The sequence below is a fragment of the Motacilla alba genome, chromosome 4A (genome assembly GCF_015832195.1).
Source record: "Motacilla alba alba isolate MOTALB_02 chromosome 4A, Motacilla_alba_V1.0_pri, whole genome shotgun sequence".
Classification (NCBI taxonomy): Eukaryota; Metazoa; Chordata; class Aves; order Passeriformes; family Motacillidae; genus Motacilla; species Motacilla alba.
In genome coordinates, this window is record NC_052045.1 from 5286430 (window position 1) to 5303920 (window position 17491).

The following is a 17491-nucleotide window of genomic DNA, read 5'->3' on the forward strand; positions in this document are numbered from 1 at the left end:
CCAACCTGACTTGGTTTGGGGTAAATCCAAGGCTTTAGAGGAAGCCTGGAATCGCTGACAGACTTTTAGGGGTGATGTGGAACTTGGGAACTCGGGAGTGTTGGTGGAGGAGAGGCTGGACCTGCCCTGGCCCCCAGAACCCCCCGATTCCAGGGCTCGTTCCAGCATGGGCAGGAGGGACAGGGGAATTCTGCCCTGCTCAGGTGAGACCCCACCTGCAGGGCTGCCTCCAGCCCTGGGCTCCCAGCACAGGAAGGACCTGGAGCTGCTGCAGAGAATCCAGAGGAGACCACAGAGCTGCTCCAAGGGCTGGAGCCCCTCTGGAGCCAGGCTGGCAGAGCTGAGGGTGCTCACCTGGAGAGGAGAAGGCTCCAAGGTGACCCCAGAGCCCCTTCCAGTGCCTAAAGGGGCTCCAGGAGAGCTGGAGAGGGACTGGGGACAAGGGATGGAGGGACAGGACACAGGGAATGGCTTCCCACTGACAGAGGGCAGGGATGGATGGGATATTGGGAAGGGATTCCTGGCTGTGAGGGTGGGCAGGCCCTGGCACAGGTGCCCAGAGAAGCTGTGGCTGCCCCTGGATCCCTGGAAACCTTCAAGGCCAGGATGGACAGGGCTTGGAGCAGCCTGGGACAGTGGAAGGTGTCCCTGCCGGTGGCACGGGTGACACTGGATGGGCTTTAAGTCCCTTTTAACCCAAACCATGCTGGATTCTGTGATGCCCAAGTGTGGGAGTGTGGGTGGAGGTGGGTTCAGGATCCTGGAGTCTCCTCTCTGCCCCTGTGCTGGTTGTCCTCCACCTTTCCCTGGGGAGCAGCCTTGCCCCGGAGGGAGAGCAGGACTGGATTCCCTGCTCCAGGCCAGCCGTGGGAGGGTGTTGGGAAATGGCTTTTCAAGATAGAGCTCTGTCTTTGTTTTGCTTTGCAGGAAATTGTGCTGAGTATGTAATAACTTTTCAGGAATTCTCTTTTTATTTACCCAAATACCACCTACTTCCTTGCGTGGAATGGAGACTTTGGGGAGGTGAATCATGGATTTATTTCCCTGGAAGAGTTTTACCTGTTGAAGTGGGGAGGGGTTGAGTCCCACATTCATTGACCGTGTTCCCGTGGAGGGCAGGGTGGTTTTGTTGCTCTTATCAGTGTTTTCAAGGAATGAAGCAGTGTTCAAAACCCAAAATAACTTGGTTTTTTTCCAGTTTGTCAGGATGTCCCTCTTTGTCCTCAGTGTTCTGCTACTTGCAGCCACCCCAGCCCAGCTGCACAGGGAAATACCAATACTGTGAGCCAGGTGAAACTGCCCCAAAACCTCTTCAGATGGTTTTGTTCCTGTCAATAGTTCTGTTTTCTCTGACCATATGGCCATTGCTACTAAGACACAAAATTGGCTGCTTTTGGAGTTTATCATTAACAGTTTAAAACCAATTATTTCCTGATACTCCAAATACTAAATTCTTCCTTAGAGAAATGGAGTTACAGCACTAAGCAAGCAGAAGGTGTTTGGAGGTGTCCGTGTAAATGAAATCCTGTGTCACTAGGCAGGAGATGAAGGGTTCTAAAACCACAGGGGTGCTGGGGCTCTGCTCTGTAATTTGTCCTAAAGAGAGAATTAAATTGAGCCAAGGCAGGGGAAGAGCAGAGAAACTCTGAACCTTTATTTCAAGTTGCAGAGGATGAGCACAGAAACTCTGAACCTTTATTTGAAGGTGCAGAGGATGAGCACAGAAACTCTGAACCTCTATTTAAAGTTGCAGGTGCCTTTGGGTGCTGTTTCAGAACACATTTTTTTTTTGCAGCTGTTTATTTGGGGTAGTTGAAATTGAATGCAGAAGGAGTTGCCCTTTGGTAAAGGGTTTTCCCCTTTATTTTAAGTATTAATTTCTGTTTTCTTTGAGAGTCAAGAAATTCATATGCATATATAAAATAAAGAATTCTCATTTTGCCTGTGTACAGTGAATTCCTGTCATGGCTCTTAAGGCTTAGATCCAACCTCAAAAAATAGGAGAGGTGTAAAGGAAGAGACCTTTGCCTGAATTTTACTGGTCCGGGCAGGGGTTTTTAAGTGGAGTAGTTAAAATTTGCATCCTTGGCAGAGGCAATTCCAAACCTGACAAAAAGGAGATTATTTTATTCAGGAAATAAATACCATGCTCAGGCAGTTCAGTGTATTTATTAAGTGTTTTTAGGCCAAACCTGATGCAAATTTGATCTTTGAGGTCCTGTCCAGCCCTTGCACCTTGCAGTGATGTTTGGCTTCTTAAAGCTGTTACTGGAGCAGCCCTGGGAAAGAATTTCCTTGTGAAAGGAGCTGGGTTTTGGGAAGTCTTGAGGAGTTTGTTGTGCTGCATTTTGTGGCTGTGTGATTGCATCTCTGGAGATGCTTTTGCAAAGGAGGAATGGGGGTTTTATCAGTGGATTCCACCAGCTCCTTTGCAGTGTCTTGATAACACAGGAAAAACCTTTGTACTCTCAGCTTTCTTACAGATTTTTCTGTACAAAATCAGTTAAAACCAGAAGAAATCATGTTAATTATATTATATTTCTCCTACTGTTACTAATCTGCTGGAAATACAGTCCCAGAGGTACAGAATTAATCGATTTTTGTCTTTTTTTTCCCCCAAAAATTGCACTTTCCTTGCTGCTTATGGAGAACTGAAGAAAGACTTGACACTTTAAAGCAGTCTGACTTGGTTCATGCACAGATTTAAGGAGATGTTTTGTGGTTTGCTTTTTATTTTGAAGGAATTGGACCCTCCTAACCACATTTTGCCTTCTGGTTTATGGGAGGTAATGGGAAAGGAGCAGGAAGTGTCAGCATTTCCTGTATCCTGTTATCTTGTGCTTTTTATGGATGCTGGATTAACTATACACTGAAAATTCCCTGCCATCGGGAGCTTGTAGCTTGATTTGCTCTAATTACTATAATTAATTTGTATCATGTGTATTTTGACTTGCTCTAATTACAGATTATTCCCTGGAAGCTCACGACTCTGCAGCACTTTTCCATTCACATTTCCCCATGGTTGTCAGTCAAAAATTTTTGGACAAAACAGGATTTTGTGTTGTCTCAAGCTTTGTTTGCTTTCACCCTGGCAGATTTTGCATTGGAGAAATTGCATGGTTTGGGGTTTTTTTGATCATCACTAAAATGTAAATGTGGCGTGTGCATTATTGGGGTCTGGAGTGGAAGCAGTTTAGGAATTTGAACTGCAAATTTAGGAATAAATTGCTGTAGAAATGTAAATTCCTCTACTGTGGAATTGCTGCGCTGAGGCACCAATTCCAGCACTCGTGGCTGAATATTCCTGCTAATTAAAGGGAAGAATTTTGGGGAAAGGACATTTATTGCTTACATGAAGAGAGTTAAAAGTGAAAACCAGGATAACATTGGACTGTTTGGGTGTGCTTGGAGTTGGCAGAGCCGAGTTTGTCAAACAAGCAGGGAATGATTTAAGGAAGGGAGAGCTGGGTCTGACCTCATCCCTGGTTTTTTCTTGGAGCAGGTGGTTGAGGTGAGCAGGTGTCCATGAGTGATCCCAAGAAATGATGGCTGAGCAGCCGCCCCCCCTGGAAGCCACACCTCTGCTGAATGAAGTGCCACTTCTACCTCACATGGTCAACGGGGACAGCATCCAGCAGGCAAGTGAGCCCTGAACTGGGAGCACTGGGAGCAACTGGGATGGTGGCTCCACAAAAACCAGGCAGCTCTGCACTGCTCTGAGAGCTGGGGAAGGATGAGGCTGTGAGCACTGACATCAGGAGTTGAACAGAAGTGGAGAGAGGAAAAAAATCTTTCAGCTCCCAGGCAGTGGAAAAAAAAAGGTTTTAAAATGGAGCTGCAAACTCCAAAAATCACAGGAAAAATTGGGGGGTTAATAAAGGTTTTGAAAGTCCCGTGAAGTAATGAATAAAGATTAGCAAGGGATTGCAGAGGAAATCTATGACAGGAAAATGAAAGGAAAGACCTTGGCTTCCTGGTTTTAAGTGTCTTCATTAATAATTACAGTGCAGTGGTGAAACCTGAGTGTATTGAGTTGAAACTTTAGAGCTTTATTGGTCACAGCCCTTCTGAAGTCCCTGGTAGGATTAGGAATACAGGTAAAAAGTGGCAGCAGAACAATTTTGAAGCCCAAGTCTGTCAGTAAATGTGAATTTAGTGTTCAGCAGAAAGAGCTGGGTGCTTTGTACTACAAATACTAGGAGTTCTTCCCATCCTCTGAGGTCTGGCAGGCCATAAATGCTGAAAGTTTACATGAGCTCTCCTTTAATTCGCCATTGCTGCAGATAAGAACGAGAAATCTGTGTTGTTTCAGTTGTACACTTGGAAAAATGGGCTTTTTTAAAGAAAAAGTCCTTTTCCCTTTCTGCCTCAGACCCAGGAGGTGGAAGTACAATGAGTATGTCTGGAAATGAGCAAAGTCTCCAAGACATTTCTGAAGTTCTGGCAGTAGAAGGTGAAATTTCAGCCCTGCCCAGCTGGGAGGTGGCTCAGGTGGTTCAGGTTTCATGAGGAAAGGAGATCATGTAGATTTAGCTGGCTCCTGTCCCCAGAGCTCTGTGTGTGGGACATGGAGGTGACAGTCACTGATGTTTTTAGGACCTAGAGAAGACTTTGCAATCAGGTGAGATTAAAAATAAAAAAAGGAAAATAATAGAGTTGTATTGTGGAGATGCACTTAAAGAGCAGATTTGAAGTTTAAATAGAATCTTTTAAAGAAGATGTTTATTCAGAATCTTTATTAATGCAGAGGATTTGTCATTATTTCTCTGCCAGTGCTGTGGAGGACAGTGCTAATATTTAATTATTGTGGAGAGATTTGTTTCCAGAAACCAAACCTGTGTGTTTGGCCACTGAATCCATTAGCTCCATTTCACTTGAAGCAAAAGTTGGAAGTTTTCTGGAAGGGTTTCTGGATCCAAAAATGTGTGCAAAGGGCTAAAAGCAGAGCTGTGGCTGAGCAGCTTTGGCTGTGCTGGTGCCACCAGCCCTGCAGAGGTGCTCAGGACACCTGGAGGCGTTGGCAGCTCCTGGGCTCAGCACTCCCCTGGCTCACCCGGCTCAGATCCACCCTCAGCCCTGCTCCAGCTTCCTGGAAATGTTCCTTGTTGGAAGGTGCCTGGGACTGCATTTGCTTCATTAATTCCAGTGAGTCACTGCTCTGAGGCATGGCCGGAGCATTCCTGGCATTCCAGGCTCCCACTGCCGGGTTGCAGCACTGTCGGGATCCTTCCCTCTGCTCTGAGAGCTGCAGTTCATGGAAGCCTGTGCTGGGGACGTGCCACCCTCAGGGGCTCTGAATCTCTCAAACATTCCCTTTCTTGCCTCTGAGTTTTGCCCTCAAAGATGAGCCTTTTCCTGAGGTCAGTCCCTGCCTGTGGAATCCTGGATCCACAGCAAATCTTTTTCCTGTTTCTTGTGCTCTGGCAAATCCCCAGCCCAAATTATTGTCAGTTTTCTTTAAACAATTGACACCACTGCTCTCCCTTTACCCTAAGAAATGTATTAGCATTGAAGTCATGCATTTACTTGCATTCTGAAGTGACAGATTTGCATAAAATTCATCATTAATTCTGCCATCTCTCACTCTTCTGGAACCATAATAAATATTACTGAGTGCCTAAATGGCCTTTTCAGGGATTTTGGTGGCTTCCTTATATCCAGAAACAAATCATCCACCCAAAATAAAATTCTCCTGTATAAGGAGCATCAATTCTCCCCTACGAGGGAGGTTATGAAAAATAAAATCAAAGATTAATACACCAATATGCAGAAGCTGCAAAACCAGTGTTAAATAGCATTTATAATATATCCTTGGAGTCTGTAGTGATCACAGTGAAACTTCTGCCTGGGGAGTTCAGAGAGCTCCAGCACAGAAAAATTTATTCATTAATGTCACGTGTAGCTCATTTTCCCAGGAATTAAATGACCAGGTGACTTCTTCAGATCCCATCTGCCTGCTGCAAATGTCACTCCATGAATGGTGCAAAAATACTGTATAAAAATTGAGTGGAAGAAAATGATACTGATTTTCACAGCTGCTTTAACAAATTCGTTTTATTTCAATTTTTACATCAGCTCCAGCTGTCCCTAGGTGGAATTTGAATTGTGTACCTGCAGTTCTTACCTGGCCAAACCCCCTTTTGTTAAAGGATTAACTGTGGAATATGATAGATGCTACAATAAAGTGCAGCTGCCAAAATTCCCCTGAAGCTGGGGCAGGATGAGGGGAAGGTTTGGGATCCCAGCAGTGCCTGAGGAGTGATCCTGGCCCAGCTCCAGGTGGATCTGTGTGCAGGGGGACCAGAGGGACCTGCAGGATGTCACTGGGACCTGGGTTCCTTCCACAGGGAAAACTCACCTGGGCTCACAGGAGCTGCAGGACAGAGGGTGGGAAAAGCCTGGAATGCAGACTGAATCTCAGGGCAGTATTGCCTCAGAAAAAGCAGAAAAATCAGTGTGAAATTTGAAATTAAAAGCGTATTTCATGTATACCAAGTGAGGCACTTCTGGGAGTAACCATAGGAAAAATACAAGGATTTTATGTCAAAGTAGGAAGAAATATTTTCATTCTACCCATCATTCTACCCATTTTCCTGTTTTACTCCAAGGTTGCCAAAGCTCTGATGTTGTTTTTCTCTAAAGAGAAGGGATTTTCCCCCAGAGAATGTCTAAAATTTAAAAAGCCCCCAACCCCTCTTTGTGTTTTGTTTCCTGCAGGTGATTCTTGTCCAGGTAAACCCAGGTGAAACATTTACAATTACAACTGAGGATGGACACATTCAGTGCATTCAAGGTAAAGGGAGGCTCAAGTCCTGAATCCAAATATTTTGGTTCTTGGGTTATTCCACTGGGGTTTTTTTCTGTGATGTCAGATGTGTTTTCTGCACTGGAATAAATCAGATTTTTCAGTTTGTGTCCAAGCACAAATGAGGCAGCACTGGGAAGCTGCCAGGATTCCCTGAATCCTGCAGATTTTCACTCCCAAAAAATGGTTTGCCGTGATCCTTGGCTAAGTGTCTTCCCAGGATCCTAACACATTGTATCTATGTATTTATTAACAGTGAATTACAGAACTTTAAGGGGCACTGGGACCTCCCTGTGCTGTGAGGTGGGGGAATCATTGCTCCGCTCTGTGCCTGCAAATTCCTTCTTACCTTCTGGGTGGGTGACAGAAAACCCAAGTCAGGGCAAAATATCTCCTGTAAGTCAAGTTGAATTTAGCAGTATTTCCATTTTTGGAGTATTTTTCACCATTTTACATGATATTATGTAAAATGTGTCCATTCTGCCTTCATCAAACCCCCTACAGGAATACTTCCCTTGAGCTTAATATAAAAAATAATGTCTTTAAAATCAATTTTTAAATTCCTACATCAGCTTTACCCCAATACCTGCATTTGCCTTCAGTGCTACAGACTTTTAGCTGTCACAAATTAAAATTATTTATACAGATTTTTGTGCAATTAAAAAGACACTGCTGGCCAAAGGGTGGTGGCTGGAATAAAGCCAATAATCAAACAGAGAATGGGATGCAATCCCTGATGTTTCACGCTCCAGGGTGAGCTCCCATCTTTGGCAAAAGGTGTCTCCAGATGGGAAAAGCCTTGGTGGTGGTTAAAAAGTGGCCCCTTGTCCTTGGCAGGTCCAGCACATGTCCCTATGATGTCACCAAACGGTTCCATGCCGCCGATTTTTGTGCCTCCCGGTTACGTATCTCAGGTACCTTCACTTCTCCTTCTCTTGCTGGGTGGTTTTTGGGGAAATTTTAATAATATTTTTATTATTTATTGGTGATTTTAGCTGGGGGAAAAAAAAGCTATATTTTCCATTGAACTTACCAACTGTTTCACTTTATTGTGGGCTCTGTCCCTTCTGTTACTGAGTAATGTCTGATCCCGTTTCCAGGAATTTTTTAATCCTGCTCCCAGCAGTTAAGAACACTTTTAGTAACAAGGACAGCTCTGAATTGACTGTGTGAGCTCCATGAACAGGATCCACTTGTTTATTTTTCATCAGTCCTGTTTGCAGGGTGAAGCTGGGTCATGTGAACAGTCCCAACTGACTGCAGGTTTTCTATTTAATAGAAGAATTTATCTGAATTTTCAGTGCCCCTTTCTTGATCTGAAATCCCAGCAAAGCAGCACTGCTGGAGCAGAGTGTGGTGGTGATGCAAACACTGGTTCCAGTGATGTGTTTGGGAAATGAGCAGGGCTCTGGGCTCTCCCAGCTTTGCTTTTCCACTCCCATGGATTTTCCACTCCTGGGTGTTGTTCAGGTCAGACCTGCAGTTATTACCAGAGATACTCCCAGTTCCCAGTTTGATTTATTTCTAAATTAATGTGTTTTAAAAGGAAATAATCAAAACCAAATGTGAAAACGGAACTTGTGTTGTAGTAATGTTGAAAAGCAGGAGTGTTGTGAGGAGGTTTGAAACCTGTGAGTTCTTGGCTTCTCCAGGCAGTTTCTTTTCACACAGCTGCATTTTGGGCTTCTGCTCTTCTTCAGCTCTGCAGACCTTGAGGAAAGATTCCCCCAGACAATTTCTGATCCCTGTGAAATGGATCCCTCAGTGCAAACAGTGGGCAAAGCCCTGGCAGCACTGAGCTGCTCAGCCTGAAAACCACATTTATTTGTTCTGTGTTTGCTGTCACCTGAAACCAGCAGAGTTGGGTTGTTTTCCCTTGGTTGTTGTGACAGGGATTGACAAGTTGGAAAGCAGCTTTAAATCAGAGCTTGAGTTACCTGGACTGTTCTTGTCAGATGAGGTGATAACTTTGTGTTCCCAGTGTCTGGAGGAGCCCGGGGCTGGTTCTCTTGGATTCTGCCAAAGTGGAGTGACATAATTCAGGAGTGAGCAGGTTGTGGACTCCCAGCCCTGGAAATGTTCCAGGACAGGCTGGATGGAGCTTGGGGCAGCCTGTTCTGTGGAAGGGATGAGATGAAGTTAAAGGTCTTTTCCTACCTAAACCATCCTGGGATTCTGTGATTGTTTAGCACTTTGGAGTGACTGACTGCCTCAAACTCCACCTTATCCCAGCAGCACCTGCCTGGTCACTGCTGGAATCCAGTCTGGTGTGCAAACCCTGCCTGTCAGGTTCTGGAGATGAGCCAGAGCAGGGAAATCCCTTGTTGAATGTACAGTATTTGATGGGATTCTCTCTGGCCTCACAGTTGATTTCTCCCGTTTCCCTGCAGGTGGTGGAAGAAAATGGAGTTCGGCGAGTGGTGGTGGTGCCCCACTCGGGGGAATTCCATCCTTCCATGCATCCCCCTCCTCCTCCTCCCCCTCCCCCCCACGTGCCCCATTACATGCACCACCCCCACGCCCTGCTCCCACCCCCCCCTCACCCCGTGTTCCCCGCGGTGCCCGGCACAGGAGAGCTCCCACCTCAGTTCATGCACCAGCACCCGCCACCACACGTGTTCCAGGAGCAAGGTGAGAGCCCAGAGTGTCCCCAAGCTCTGGGGACAGCTGGCCCTGCCTCCCCGCACATCCCCAGGGGTTGTGTTACTAACTTAGAACAGCCCTGTGGGTCAGGGACTCACCTGAGTCCCTGGGTGTGCAAAGTCTGGTTGTGTGTCCTCTGATTTTTCTCTGAATCCTCTGTTTTCAAGGAGTTATGCAAATTTGTACCTGAGAAATGTTGTGTTTTCCAATGTTGTGTTTCCCGTGCATCCTTGCTTTTGCCACTGGAAATCCCACAGCAGTGACCCCTAAAAGTCCTTTCCCTAAAACTCTGCCCACTGAGTTTGTCACAGCCTTGGTGTGAAGTTTATTGCAAATGAACTTAATTTGATACACAAATGTATTTTTTTTTTTAGTCCAAATGTGACTGAAAAGTGAACAAAAACAACCCCAAAAATGTTGTTATCCATAGTGGAGGGTGAAGTGCAGACCCACTCTAAAAACTGAACAAAGCAAAAAATCAGTGAAGGACTGATTATGTTATGTTGAATTAATCCAAGCTCTAATCCTTCTTTTATTATCAAGTCTTAAAACAGAAATTAGACTTAAGACTACTCATTGTCTCTCAAGTTTAAATTCTGTAATTAGGTATTTTGACTCACTCTAGGCTAAAATAGCATTCAGGATGCGTTGGAAAAAATCAGTTGGGTTCTAAATTTGCTTAGTTTTTTGTAAATGTGTCTGTAGCAGGGAAGAAAGGCAGCTGTAAAGCAGGATCTGGAGCAGCTGACAGGAAAAAGGCCCAAAAAATTCAGTTTAAAAAGACCCCAAACTCCAGAATCCCTGCACCTCCAGACTGACAAAGCACAGGGAAGTTCCAGGGGCTGGGTTTTAGTGATTTTTCCAGCTTGTAGATTCAGATGTCAAATGAATAATTCAGAATAATGAAGTCATTTCTCCCTTCTTTGCAGAACCTCGTTCCCATGGGAGGACAAACTTCATCCAGAGGGACGAGAGGAGTCTCAAAATGCAGGAGCACCTCAAGAAGAGGCTAAAGGACAGACAAGCCAGTGGTCACACCAACAATAAACTGAACAGCCCTCCCTCCTCACCACATAAAGTCCTTAATTCTTCCAATGCCACAATTCCCAATGGGAATGGCAAGGGCCAGCAAGGGGCAGTTGGAGCACTAAAGCAGAAGCAGATAGGAAAAACAAAGGGCAGTCCAGAGGCAGAGATGGGAGGTAGGTGGCATGGACAGGGGAAATCTCAGTTGTTTTCTATAAACTCATTGCAAAACAGCTTCTGAAAAAGCTGAATTAATAAATTTGCTTGGCTGTTCAGGATTAGAGGAAGCCTGAAATCCATTATGGTTAGATTTTTTTTTTCCCTCTAGGAATCATTGGAATATCAAGTTTTTTCATTTGGTATTTATCAACTAAGGTCTTCAGGAAGATTTAATCTTAAACTTTTTTACTTCCCTGCCATTTCTGAGTCAGGACTGATCAATATTCCCAGTGAGGGTGACCCAGAGGTACTTCCAGAACTTCTGGTGTCACTGTTTGTGGTACTTTTTGGTTAACCAGGAGCCACTTAAACCTTCAAGAAATACAAAAATTTGGGCAGTTGTAGAAACTGCTGTTTAATTAGTTCTAATTTCAGCTTTTTAATACCTTGTGGCTACTAAAACCCTTGTGCAGTGTCTTTGCTTTGCTTTGAGACAGTGTCAGGCTTCTTCCAAACTGGGAATATTTTGCTCTAGAAATTCCAGGAAAACACATCAGGCAGAGATAAGATCTTATTGTCATTTTTTTTAACACCTCTCATTTTTGGAGGAATGTTTTTGTGTTGTCAAAGAAAACCTATTTCTGCTCCATTAGGAAAAGATCCCCTTTGTGCAGGATGTACTAAAAGGGTTTTTGTACCACTGTTGGTTTTGGATAGTTGGTGTTTCTGCCCCTCACACAGCCAAAACAAACAGGGGAAATGAACTTTGCACAATAAGAACCATTGTTCAAGTCCTAATGAGGCCAACTCCATCTCGTGGTGGCCTTTTGGTAACAGCCTGGGTTGCTCTCAGGCTTTGGGATAATCTGGTTTGTGTTTGAATTGCAGAATCTGACACAGAATCCAGGAAATGTGATACTCACTTGAGCATTGGCAAGCCAGTTGTAAGTATTAGCCTTAAAATCCCATTATTTTCTGGGCCTGTGCTTCCTAGAAAATAACTTGTGTTTTACCAATCCCTTTTTCTTTGTTCTTAGTGGTTTAATTTTTTTAATAGAGAAGATAAATACAGTTCAGTTGTCAGAGTTCATAGCTGGGAAAGGGCACCCATGCTGGAAATCCAGTATTTCTCAGTTTGCCAGCCTGAATAATCCCAGAATAATCCCAGAATATTCCACTGTTGCAGTTTTCCAGTGTATGTGAGGGCTTTCCCTTGCAAACCAGGGCCCTGCTAAACTCTTGGAAGTTTGTCCACTCTTGGAACCATCCTTTGCTCAGCAGAGAGGATTTAGGAGTGTTGAGGATAAAGTTTACACAAATAGGTCCTCTTTTGATGTTATATTGAGAAACTGGAGCAAATATTGGAATATTTAGAGACTTATTTAGAAAGGTGGAGGCTGGTGAGGGTAATTGAAATGTCTGTGTTTGATATTGAGCAAGTTTCATGAGCTCTTCTCTGCATTATCCACACAGCAAACAGGGGTTGTGTTCCTTTGCACCAGCTTTTGAGGGGTTTTTTGGTCCTTTAGTACTTTTTCCCTGCTGCTTCTGACATCTGTACTTGGAGCTACCCCAGGGCTGCGTTGCCTTGGGCAGACAGAATTTGGAGTGTGGGAACTAAGCAGCTAAAAAAAAATATCAGACAAGAAATGTTGAGTTTTACAAACAGAGCCTGTGCTGTCCTTAGGATCAGTGGCTGAATATTGTGTGAGGGAGCTGTCAGAAAATGACAGTAAGGTGTCTGTGCCTAAATCTGATCTGGGTTCCTGCCCAAGACTCCCCAGCTGAACATTTGCTCCAAGTGAGTGATGGAAACCTTGATGCAGGAATTTTCTCTTCCTGCCCCACTGTGGTGTTGGTTTGGTGTTGGAAGGGAAAGCCTTTAGAAATGAAAAGAGGAAATCATTGCAATCCAAAGAATGCCTCTATATTCCCACTGCAAAGGGAAAAGAATTCCTCCAGTGAGGAGCTTCCTAGGCCAATTAGCGACGCCATGTTATTGACTAATTAACCTTTTCTTGCAGAAAGCAAACTTACTTGCATTATTTATGCTTTTAATAGGTTTCTGATATACAAGCAAGATCAGCCGTTCTGTCCTGGAATCTCCCAGTTAGTTCACAGAATGGAGAGAGCCATAGTCATAGTCCAGCAGCATTTACATTTGAAGTAGCAATATCCAACAGTGGTAAAAATGGAAAATTTAAATCTGTCTATGTGTAAGTTTAGTTTCTTCCTTTAAGCACAATGTTTAAACCATTAACCAATCAGCAATCTCTCTATCAGGAGCTGTTTGTTGACTTGCAGACCTTCCTACTTCACATGAAATAAATTTTAAGTAATGTCACTAAAGAGTTGTACATGGACAGTGGGAAACTTAAATGTGCACTACGTGGTTTTGCTTTTCAATGAGCTTTGAGCCCTGAGGTTTAAGGAAGAGCTGTAACTCTGCTTTCTGTTTGTTTTTGCCTTTTCACAGTGGGGAAGAATTAACAATTACACTTCCTGATCTCAGACCAGCCACTGATTATCATGCCAGGTATGCTGCTGGGGAGGAAATAAAGCTTTGGGGGATATGGGCATTGCAGGATTATTGTGGCTTCGTGGAAGAGGGGTGATACAAACAGTTCAGGAATACTCTGAAAGAACACCATGCTGTGGACACTGGGTTTGCTATCTGAATTCCCATTTATCTTCTAACTTCATTAAAATACCGACTCATTTCCTTCCCTACCCTTCTCTGTCTCCTCAGATTCCTCAGTTAAAAACTTAAAATTATTCTCTGCTGGTATTTTTTTAAGAACAACACTCTGTAGATTGTTGTGGGCTGAAGTCAGTGGGAAATGAAATAATTCAGCCTGGAAATTGGATCTGAGATCTGACTTGTCAGTTTGATTAGAGAGATGCTTGCCTGACCTGCAGCAGTGCAAGCAGGGAGGTGGCACTGGGCTCAGTGGGGATGATCAGGAGTGAATGATCCTGACTGGAGGTGTTGGGCTGGCCAGGGAGAGAGCAGCTGCTAAACAAACCAGGGGAGCCAGAGTCACACTCAGTGCTGGGGCACTGGAGCAGATCAGATTAAAGATTCCCTGCAGCAAATCCTGCTCTCAAGCTGTGGAACAGTTCTGGGTGTGGGAAGTGCTGGGCACAGCTCCACCTGCACAGTGTTGTGTTTTCCACAGAAAGAGGCAGGACTGCTGAAAACATGAAACAATTCCTATGAAAATTGTGATTTCATTGTTTAATAACAATCCAATTGTTATTTTATGATTTGGCCTGTTTAGTGCCCATACTCCTGCACAAGTATTGGCTGTATTGGAATTTTAAGGTGTTTTTAGCAAAATGCTCATTTCCAGTCAGATATCCTGTTGCCATTTTGGAACACATGCCATAGTTTCCACCCCTATCCCACAGGTATTTCAGCACTAAAATACCTCCACTGTGACAGAGAGTAATGGCAGAGTAAATGAAGGGTGAGAAATGGGGCTCTGGGGTCAGCAGGTGAACTGTGTGACCCCCAGCCTGCAGCCACTGCTTGGGATTAAATCCCTGAAGCTGCCAACTCTTCCCTTACATTTCCAGATGCCAGTGCAACAGCCACATCATTAATTACCCTTTGTTTAGAGTTTCAGCAACCAGCAGTTCCATCAAAGAAACCATTTCAGAGCTGGTGAGCTTCACCACAGAGAGCTGTGAGCCAGACTGTCCAGCTGCCCCAAAACTGATAAACAGAACCAAAAACAGCCTGAGCTTGCAGTGGAAGGTAAGAACCACACCTGGGGCTGAGTGAAGGGGGGCAGAGCACTCTGCTGGATTCCTGGGCACTGGATTGAAATCAGCTTTGTCAGGAATTCAGTGTGTGCTGTAGGTGTTGCCTTTTAAGTTGCTCAGTGAAGATTGATAATGAAATAATAATTACCTTTCTTTTTTTCAATGTTTGCTGAGTTTCTTGCCTGCAGCTGTAGTGTGGCAGAGTTGGTAGCAGGGCTCATCTCTTCTGAGCTGGCAGAGAGGAAAAAATGGGATTTTAATTTATTTGTATCTTTGCTTGATGTCCTGGATGATAAATAGATATGACTTAATGTTCTTTTAGTTATTCTGACCCATTCAGACTAAATTTCTTTGGACAGAACCATCCATAGATTCTCATTTTTAATCTGACTTTTGAATATAACCACTACCTGTCAAGGCTTGTTGGTAGCTGTGTTTGCTTGGTTTTTGGTGAAAACATGCTGAAAAATGGTTCCAGCCAAATGACTTGAGTGAAATTATTTGTAGTATCTGTGCCTAGACAATGAAGCAGTTCCCATTTCATGCATCAGATGTTGCTTGTGTGAACCCTTAGATTGCACAGGCAGGTGGTGAGCACACAGTGCAAGGCACCAGGAAAAGAGCTCTGAGAACAGAATTTGCTTCATTTATAAAATCAAACCATTTATAAATTCATATTCTAAACTGTCAGAACTAAAAGAAGTAGCACAGCAGCCTTGTATTAAAAGGCAGTTGGAGTTCATTCAATGTGTAAAAATATTTGTAAAACACATTTACAACCACTTGATTTTAACTCTTTTTTTCATTGTTTCTTTATTTTCAGTCCTCAAATGACAATGGTTCCAAAATAACTAATTTTCTTTTAGAATGGGATGAGGTAAGAGCTTTTCTAGTACCAAAAAAATTCATAATTACATCTGTAGAGCAATTACACTTAAAAATACCCTTTCCTTAGGTACAGCAGCTATTTTGGTGCAACTGTCCTGACAGTTTTAAAGAGACAAATGATCAGTGGGAGGGGACAGTGTTAAAATCACCACATTTGTCATCCAAAGCATCAGTCATTCCTGTGTTCTCTTCAAATGCAGGAGCATTTGACATCTTTGGGCTGTGTCACAAATCTCCCTCAGCTCTTGGAGCATCTTGCTGAGATGTAAAGTTCCAGAATGTGTTTTGTTTTCAGCTCAGTGCTTTATCACCATTTTTGTCAAATCTCCAGTACCAAAAGTAATCAGATATCTCAGTCCTAATGTGGTTTATTGTCAGGACTGCTCAGGGTGACCATCAGCGGACTCAGGATGACCATGATACATTAAATTTTGCATGCTTGAGGCTCAGTAATTTTTTTTTAATTACTGTTAAATGAGTGAAATGACATTTCTCATGGAAGTTGTCCCTGCCCATGGAACGAGATGAGCTTTAAGGTCTCTCCCAACCCAAACCAATCTGAGATTCTGGGATTTAGGAAGATGTGGAGTGAGGAGGGTGACCTTGGCAGGGATTAGGGAATGACTCTGGATCTCCCTGTTTTCCAGGGGAAGAATGGCCCCTTCAAGGAATGTTACTACGGGCACCTGAAGCAGTACAAGCTCACCAGACTCACTCCCTCCACAAGATACTCCCTGAGACTGGCTGCTAAAAACGACATTGGAATGAGGTAACCAGGAGCCCAGGGATACCAAATGCTGGATTTCCCCCTGGATTCCATCAGCTGCTGCTCACCCTTGTTCAAAATCTCCTCGCCAGTGGGTTCAGTGAGACGGTGACGTTCGGCACGGCCGGGGTGGTGCCGCCGGCCCCGGCGCCGCCCACGCTGCTGGAAGCAGGAGTGACCTGGATGGCCCTGGGATGGAGCCCTCCTGCAGGAGGGGCCTCGGATGACTCCCTCACCTACAGCCTGGACATGGAGGAAGAAGGTTCTGTAAGTGCTGGGCTTTGTGTGGAAACTTCCTTCATAGTGGTGAAATAAAAATGAACTTTTTTTTGCCTTCTGATAAATGGTCAGCAAGCATTGCATGGATTGATGGGAGAGAGAAAGCATTGCATGGGATTGATGGCAGAGAGAAAGCATTGCATGGCTTGATGGCAGAGAGAGAAAGCATTGCACGGATTGATGGCACAGAGAGAAAGCATTGCATGGATTGATGGCAGAGAGAGAAAGCATTGCATGGGATTGATGGCACAGAGAAAGCATTGCATGGATTGATGGCACAGAGAGAAAGCATTGCATGGATTGATGGGAGAGAGAAAGCATTGCATGGATTGATGGGAGAGAAAAAGCATTGCATGGATTGATGGCACAGAGAGAAAGCATTGCATGGATTGATGGCACAGAGAGAAAGCATTGCATGGGATTGATGGGAGAGAGAAAGCATTGCATGGGATTGATGGGAGAGAGAAAGCATTGCATGGATTGATGGGAGAGAGAAAGCATTGCATGGGATTGATGGCAGAGAGAAAGCATTGCATGGATTGATGGCAGAGAGAAAGCATTGCATGGATTGATGGCAGAGAGAAAGCATTGCATGGATTGATGGCAGAGAGAAAGCATTGCATGGATTGATGGCACAGAGAGAAAGCATTGCATGGATTGATGGCACAGGGAGAAAGCATTGCATGGGATTGATGGCACAGAGAGAAAGCATTGCATGGATTGATGGCAGAGAGAAAGCATTGCATGGATTGATGGCAGAGAGAAAGCATTGCATGGATTGATGGGAGAGAGAAAGCATTGCATGGATTGATGGCACAGAGAGAAAGCATTGCATGGATTGATGGCACAGAGAGAAAGCATTGCATGGATTGATGGCACAGAGAGAAAGCATTGCATGGATTGATGGGAGAGAGAAAGCATTGCATGGATTGATGGCAGAGAGAAAGCATTGCATGGATTGATGGGAGAGAGAGAAAGCATTGCATGGGATTGATGGGAGAGAGAAAGCATTGCATGGATTGATGGGAGAGAGAAAGCATTGCATGGATTGATGGGAGAGAGAAAGCATTGCATGGATTGATGGCAGAGAGAAAGCATTGCATGGATTGATGGCAGAGAGAAAGCATTGCATGGAATTGATGGCACAGAGAGAAAGC

General features: G+C 44.3%; 1 protein-coding gene across 1 annotated transcript in view; it reads left to right on the forward strand.

The window, feature by feature from the left end:
- Nucleotides 1-17491, forward strand: part of LOC119694980 (fibronectin type-III domain-containing protein 3a-like) — a 41152-nt gene that overhangs the window by 13117 nt on the left and 10544 nt on the right. Inside the window, exons 3-14 of the mRNA XM_038122709.1 lie at nucleotides 3503-3638; nucleotides 6718-6793; nucleotides 7643-7719; nucleotides 9196-9436; nucleotides 10378-10650; nucleotides 11522-11577; nucleotides 12695-12849; nucleotides 13110-13169; nucleotides 14255-14393; nucleotides 15225-15278; nucleotides 15937-16058; nucleotides 16148-16322. Of these exons, the coding sequence (XP_037978637.1) occupies nucleotides 3543-3638; nucleotides 6718-6793; nucleotides 7643-7719; nucleotides 9196-9436; nucleotides 10378-10650; nucleotides 11522-11577; nucleotides 12695-12849; nucleotides 13110-13169; nucleotides 14255-14393; nucleotides 15225-15278; nucleotides 15937-16058; nucleotides 16148-16322 (1524 nt within the window). The 5' untranslated portion in view covers nucleotides 3503-3542. The remainder of the gene's footprint in view (nucleotides 1-3502; nucleotides 3639-6717; nucleotides 6794-7642; nucleotides 7720-9195; nucleotides 9437-10377; nucleotides 10651-11521; nucleotides 11578-12694; nucleotides 12850-13109; nucleotides 13170-14254; nucleotides 14394-15224; nucleotides 15279-15936; nucleotides 16059-16147; nucleotides 16323-17491) is intronic.